Genomic DNA, 8,067 nt, shown 5'->3' on the forward strand with positions numbered 1-8,067 from the left:
CAATTTTTATAACATAAAAATATGGTACAATTATAATCTTATAAGAAAATTACTAAAATTCACAAATTTTGTGTAAGAAGTTTCCAAAATTTGCAAATCTGAGCACTAACTACAATGTGCATATGTCCCTTGATAAGTCATATTTATATATAATTTTTAGGTGCATTTAGGTTGCATTTTAGAGCATTTAGTTTCATATTTAGGTTCATTATTGCATTATATTCTTAAGTTATGATTTTCTACTCCTATTCGGTATGTTTTCTTGTTTTTGATGAATTTCAGGCATTGATAACGTATTTGGAGTATGATTAGCTAAGCTTGAGGATTAGGAGCACTTGGAGGGAAGCTACAATGCATAAGGATCGTCATAGATATTTTATAGTACGAATTCGAGCGAAAACGAAGCGGAAAATCATTAGAAGAAATGTGAAAAAAGAGTCACGTCTACTCTTCTGATCATAACTTCTGATGTGCTTATTAGAATTGAGTAATTCCAGCATATTTGGAAACTAGACTTGAAGAGCTTTCCAACGATAGGTGGCACGCCCCGAGAAGACTTTTAGTCAAGGAGTTATGCCGTATTAATGATTTAATTAAGACTTTCATTATCTTGTAAATTACTTTCCTAGTCATATTAGGTTAAAAGATATTATTTAGATTAGTTTTGATGCTTTTTCTCTCTCCTCCCCTTTCACGTTATTTTTCATTTTCTTCGAGGTTTAGTTTAGTTTCTTCTCCTCTTTTTCTCCCCTCTCTTTAGTTAAACCCTAGTTTTTCATGTTCATCTTTAATTCATTAGTTTTATTATTTCATTCTATCTCTTTCATTGATTTCTTTTAATTATGTTTTCCTTTCTCTTTCTAGATGTAGTTTTTATTTTTTTATTTCATGATTGAGTAATTTTTATTTCTAGGGTTTGGGAATCCATGTTTATATGATATGATTATTGATTGATATTTATTCATGGTTTGATTAATTATTGATTTCTCTAATTGATTAGTGTTTTATTGTTAATCTTGCAACCTGATCAATTGTTTGATTAAATATTGTTAATATCGAGTCATAGATCGAGAGATAGTACTCTTTAGAGGCTTACCTACAATTAGCAAATCTGATTATGTTGAGCGATCGTACTAGCATATGTTGATTTGAGAGTGTTAATGCCTGACCAAGGATTAATCCGTGCTCTAGATATCTGATTGATTGAATTATTGATGATATTTTGATATATTATAGTTATAAACATGGTGAACCATTGCCCTAGATCCTTTTTAGTTTGATTTTCTTTATTTATTAGTTTAGAACCTTAATTCACATATTTCTGATCTTGTTTAGTTTCTCCATATATTAGAAGTTAGATTAAAACGACCATCTCTCTGTGGATTCGACCCTACTTACCCTACTACATTGTTAGAAGGTTTTGCAGGAATTATTTTTGACGGGTGTACGACAGCCTATCATCCCTAATTATGAAAATATATATACATTAAAAAATATTTACAAAATTTCACATAATTATTCTTTTCCATATATTAATTGAAAAAGATGACGGTCAAATTTTTTAGCCCCTTAGATAATCGGTGAGTAAAATTTAGGAAGATGGATGGAATGTTAATTAGAAATTAGAATCAACTCTCTCAATTAATCTTATATTCAAAGTGTATATTAATTAGTCTTTTCATAAACAATTGGAACAATTCCTAGCTATAGTCTAAATAACCAACTTCTCTTGGGAGATGTTTTTGAAAAGACATTGAACAGATGATTCATACATATGATCTTTTATCTACCATTTATAGTGTTGTTACAAGACAAAATGGCACCACCCATATATAGTAAACATGAATATAAAGGCCATCAATATTAAGTTTTTTTCTTTTTTTTCACCATCTTTTCTTTCGATTTTCCTGTTTCTTTTCTGTGATTATCATCCTCCTCCTCATCCCCTCTCTATCTCTTTCGTGATCCCCTAATTTGTTAACTCTTCCTTCATCCATAGAGAAAAAGGAAGATTTTTGTAAAGGGATTGCAAAAACACAAATTTATATACATCATTACAGAAAAAGTTGAGAGGATCAAATTAATTAGCTAAGGCTACCTCGATCTCCTAAAATCCCACCCCGACTTATTATTCGGGGTGGGAAAAGGAAAGGCTATAGCCTATAGGGCTAAAAACGTGCATGAACTTGTACGTACCCCTAAAAGAGGGACATAAGACAGGGATTATTCCATTTTATCAATTTTGACAAAAGTACTAAAATAGAAATGAATTCTACATCAATAAAGCAACCATTTTGCATGAGAGTACCACCATGGTACCCTAAAGAACACTTGGTGGAATTCCCTTCTATGATATTGCAACTTCAAATGTTTGTTGTCTACTGTCTAACTCAAGCCATACATCATAGTTTCTTCAAGCATTTTGGCCTTCCCCCTCTTGTGTCCCAATTAATAGTATGTTCTCATTTTACCTTAACTCCTATATTTTCTTACATTATTGTATTTTCAGTTTTTCTTACATTATTGTCAATGTATATTGTAAGTAATAATATCCCGGTAAATATTATATACATTAGTTTATCTATGTTCAGTTGTTCACTACAAGAAAAAAACTTTATTTAGGCCTCGTTTGATTGTAGGTAGATATTAGTATTTCCTAGGAACTAGTATTTTCCTCGAAGTTCTATTTCCTAGGAATAAGTGATAAAAGTTCCTTGGTTGATCATGAAGAGAAAAACTTCTCATAAAAGTTCTACTTACCTAGATCGGTAAGATTCTTCTATTTTGTCAGCTAAAATCAGTCGCAAATCTATTGAAATCAATTGATAATGGCTCTGTTTTGCAATACTATATGAAAATAAACCAAAACTAATAAGTTAACTGAAACTGATAAGTTGCTGAAATCAATAAGGTAATTGATAAGATAAAGCTGAAAATATACGTTTATAACCCACGACCATCGTTTTGCAATTTTTCATGTAGGGATTAATGTAAGAAATGTTATGAGACTTTACATTGATTATATATTAGTACATGTTACAACATTAGTGTGAACTATGAATCTTCATATCGATCATAAAGTTGATAATAATGGTAATATTTATGTTTTGACAATATATATATAGGCAGGTGTTCTTCTCTCGCCAGAAATATTCATGGGAAAAATCAAGTTATTAAAGACAATTCATGAACTCATATTTCCAGAGACAAGTGATGAAGTATGGAAATCTATATCAATGTTGGGTTTTTCTCTTTCAATATTCATAATCGCGGTAAAAACAGATTTTACCATCATCAAGAAAACTGGTAAAAAACCCATCATAATTGGTCTACTAGTACTAATTTTCACCAGCATTTCAAGCACAACATCTGCACTTGTATATGGTAAATTTGCTGGTTTAGGCAACAATGACAAGAAAATGGGTGAGCTAACTTCAAGTGCATCAGTCCTAGCATTATCTACATTTCCAGTAATTGCTGTTCTTCTTAGTGATCTTAAGCTCATTAACTCTGAGCTTGGTAGATTAGCATTATCATGTGGCATAATCGGCGAAATAGCAGGAATTACACACACATTAGTTGCAAAGAGTGTGCTTAGTACAATAGCATTGCTAAAAGAACACAAGAAAAAGGAAGTAATGGTAAATATTGGCAACCGTGTTGTTGGGCTCATTGTGTTTTTCCTAGCTGTGTTCTTCATTTTTCGGCCTTGGATGAAAAGAATCATAAAAAAGACACCAAAAGGAAAACAAGTGAAGGATAATTACTTGATTCTTATATTTTTACTGATGTTAGTAGGAGGAATTTTAACTGATATAAGTGGAGAGTTTGTGATAGTTGGTTGTTTTGTGATGGGAGCTGCAGTACCAGATGGACCGCCTTTAGGATCATCTATAGTAAATAAATTTGATACATTTGTTTCAGGGATTCTTCAGCCATTTTTGATAACAATGTCTGCTATAAGAGCTAATGTTTTTAAGATTAATTTTCATGATAAGGTAACACTTGGTGAAGTACTTGTTACTGTATCTGGTTTTACTGCAAAGATCTTGGTGTGCATTGGTTGTGGATTTTACTATGATATGGCTATCTCTGATGCCTTGTCACTTGCTGCTATTATGTCTTCTAAAGGGATTGTTGATATTGGTCTCTTTAACATGTTTATTGATTCTCAGGTAACTTCTTGTTCGATAATACTGTCAGTTTTCGATTTCTTTTTTCAGAGTTCAAAAGGTCATATCATATATGTTCAGATAATGAATTTAAGATCAGTCATACTTATATTAATCATGTTTAAAATTTGGAAACTGATAACACAAAAATACTACTCCTACCTATCTTTTGTTTTTCACACTTACGTCAAAATTGCAAAACTTTGATAGTCTTTCAAAGAGATAGTCATTTGAAATCATGTTAGATTTGTATCGATGTAGATTTTGACATCAATTATTCTAGTTTTATCAGTCTTGCACCATATTCAATCCTAACATGAAGTAATTTCTACTTTTGGCAGCTAATTGGAGACTCAACATATGCCTACTTAATTCTTGTCACAATTGGTGTTGCAATTATAGTACCAATCATCATAAAGTTTCTATATCAACCTCAAAGAAAATATGCAGGATATGAAAACAGAGATATAGTAAGTTGCAACCTTGAAGCTCATCTAAGAGTTCTGTGTTGCGTTAGTAGACCAGATAATGTACCTCCATTCATTCACCTCCTCGCGCTTTCGAATCCAACCACAAACCACATGATTGTCGATGTTCTACACCTTATAAAACTCGCAGGAAGAGCACAACCCATATTCATATCTCATGACTTACAAGAAGGAAATGAATCAGAAAACATGTCTTATTCTGAAGATGTAATCTCAGCTTTTAACTCATTAATTCAAAGAGCAAGCATGGAAGAAGACCTCTTTATTCACTTCTTTACAACAGTTACACCACCTAAGGCAATGCATGATGATATATGCACTCTAGCACTTGACAATTTGGCATCACTTATCATCTTACCATTCCATAGAAAACTAAGTATTCTCGATGGATCCATCGAGTTTGAGGATCATGCTCAGCGCGTCCTCAACAGTAACATCCTTGAACGAGCTCCATGCTCAGTCGGAATATTTATTAACAGAGGTACATTCAAGCTCCCCATACCCGAGTCCTCAAACTTGACCTCAGTAGTGGTGCAATCGCCAGTGCACCAGCAAAATGAGTTCTCTGCAGCAGTAATTTTGTTAGGAGGAACAGATGATCAAGAAGCAGTAGCATATGCTAAGCGTATGGCCTCATTTAAGGTATGGGTGCTCGTTATTCGACTCGTTTCTTATGGTGATCAAAGTGAGCTAAGTGAGCTTGATTCTAAAACATTACAAGATATTCAAGAGTATAAGAAAGTTAACCCACAATTTAAGTATTCAGAGCAAAAAGTTCAAGATGGTTCACAAACTGCAAAAATGTTAAGGTCTCTTGCGGAAGAATTTGATCTTATTATTGTAGGAAGAAGACATAATTTAGATTGTCCTCAAACTTCTGGTTTACAACAATGGAGTGAAGTAAGGGAACTTGGTATCCTCGGAGATATGCTAGCGTCGCCGGATTTCCCTGGTAAGACGTCGATATTGGTGGTTCAACGGCAAAAACAATGGACATTAAAAGGTTACAAGCATAGTTAAGAGGTTGTGATCTTTTAATAACTTGTACATAAGTTCAAAATTTTGTGGTATTGATCTTACAATTAAGAGTTTTTATGGTACAAAGTTATACTCCTTGATCTAATTTGTAGTTCTTTGGTTTAAATATGGCTTCAATGAAGATACAGGTACGTCAACACGTTCGATCAGAGGCGCTAATGTCATGTCACTCATGTGCAGGGTGAACAACTGCACAAGACCCCCGAAATATAAAGACCCAATTTTATTAGTTGTCCGTCTAAAGAAAAAAATAAAAGAAAACTTAAATCTAATTACAATTTTAAGAGATTAATTTATATTTGGTATTTTTCTTCTTCTCCTACTCTCCAAAAAAGCCCCATTGATAACTTTTCCGTCTCTTCTATTCACCAAAAATTTAATCTTTATAATTCATTTTAGCACAGGCCCTAATTTCATGAGACGACCCTGCGTTCGATATATAACTGCTTGTTCATACGTAATTTCGAAACCATCTTCTTGGGGTGGGAAGAACATAATTAGAAGATCAAATCCAACCAACTAATACAACCTAAGCATGTAGTCTCATGATCCATACAAATAATCATATAAACTTGTACTGGGCCATAAACATTATGGATCTAACCGTTCTAGTTTGTAGATTGATCCCTTTTCCTCAATTTACTCGAATCACCAAAAAAAACTGTTTACAACATTAACCTTAAAAATGTTGATTCTTTAAAATTTGGAGCATAATTATTTATGGTTTTCTACATTGACTTGTTGAACTCAAATGTGACATGCTATTTTAGCGTGGAGAGTAATCATGACTATGGATTTAATCGATCATATGAAGTTTTAGGATAGTTCATTAAATTTATTTGATTTGTTGCAAAATTAGATTTTCGGATCGGATTGGATTGAGGATAATTGTATCCAAAATTCCAATATAATCGAATAATAATATGCCTTGTATTATGTATCTGAATTGGGCTTAAGTATTAAACTAAATTTTTTTTTAGAAAAGCCTAGTACATAGCCCAATAGGCGTATCTCTTCAACCCTTCCCTCAGATCCCTAATAGCACTTAATTCCTCATTTCCAAAATCTACTAGGCTGATGTTTTGCTTAATTTATTTCATCGAAAAACTAGAGTTATAAAAAAATCGGATTTCGGATCAGATCCAATCTAGAGTATGAAAATTCGGATTGGATTAAATCAGATTACAACTCTAATCGGTTTGGAATCGGGTTGAAAAATTGAAATCCAAATTTTGTTCGAATCAAATTGAATTAGGCTCTAATAATGCGAACTGCGCACCGAACTTTCACCCCTATAAATACTCCTCAATAATTAATTTATGTCACAAGTTTTGACTCGAGAATCGAACATATTTATTTTGATCTGAAAATGTGCTAAAAGTGATGAGCTTTTCTTAATTTACCCAAAAACTTTGAAGTAAGTGGTGATTTGGGGAAGTTTGCGTAGATAGAAGGATTTTAATGATTGCCGAAAACATTATTTATGGGTAGGAGAAGGAAATAGACGTATAGTGAGCGAGCAAACAGGAAGAAATGAAGAATCCATGTGAAGTTTGAAGTTTCCATAAACATAAATATGGTTTTATGAATTTGCCAGGTTGTTTGCATTACATCATACCGTAGAATTGTCGTTATTTAACCACTTTTTGTGTTTTGTATGCTTTATAAACACCCGCTAATATATAATGTACTTATGTTAGTACACATACATTCGATATCTTTTCATTGCAACATTGCCTTTTTCCATGCCTGTTAAAGGAAATAAAAATATTTTACAGTAAAATAGTAGATAGATGGATTAGGTTTTAATTAACGACCCAATTTTAAAAATGGAGCAGCTTATAGATTAAAAAAAAATTAAAAAAAGTCAAACAAAAATGCATGTTGCTAATAATAATAAAATAATATGGTAAATGAAATAGCATCACCTACTAATCAAATATTATTTAACTAAAAATAATTGTTTATGTTAATTAATTCTCCTACTTTAAGCAATAATGTAATTATATGTTAATCCTAGTACCATTAAATCACATCTTAACTCTTAACTAGAGGTGATTATAGCCGGACGGGTTCCGGCCGGGCCGCTGTAAAAAAAAAAAAATTCCCATTGGCCGGGCCGAATTTTTTTGTGTAAAGCCTGCTATTTCGGGCCAAAATCGGGGCGGGTCAAAAAAATAGACTGAAAGGTCGTTTTTGGCTTGCCCAAAACCCGTCCAAAGCCAAAAAAAATTGGGACAGGCCCAACCACAGGCCGAAAAATTCTGCCCAGAATCGGGCCGGACCGGGCCAAAATGATCACCTCTACTCTTAACCGACGTTTCTATTCAGTATTTTCAAGGTATCTGATAATATTGAATAAAAACAAT

General features: G+C 32.8%; 1 protein-coding gene across 1 annotated transcript; it reads left to right on the top strand.

The window, feature by feature from the left end:
- Positions 1-1,752: 1,752 nt before the first annotated feature.
- LOC104900203 (cation/H(+) antiporter 4) lies at positions 1,753-5,844 on the top strand. The gene is made up of 3 exons (XM_057396317.1): positions 1,753-2,454; positions 3,126-4,175; positions 4,514-5,844. The coding sequence occupies exons 1-3, from the start codon at positions 2,266-2,268 to the stop codon at positions 5,678-5,680; spliced, it is 2,406 nt and encodes an 801-aa protein (XP_057252300.1). The 5' UTR covers positions 1,753-2,265; the 3' UTR covers positions 5,681-5,844.
- Positions 5,845-8,067: the final 2,223 nt, after the last annotated feature.

Source organism: Beta vulgaris, chromosome 7 (assembly GCF_026745355.1).
Source record: "Beta vulgaris subsp. vulgaris cultivar EL10 chromosome 7, EL10.2, whole genome shotgun sequence".
Classification (NCBI taxonomy): domain Eukaryota; kingdom Viridiplantae; phylum Streptophyta; class Magnoliopsida; order Caryophyllales; family Amaranthaceae; genus Beta; species Beta vulgaris.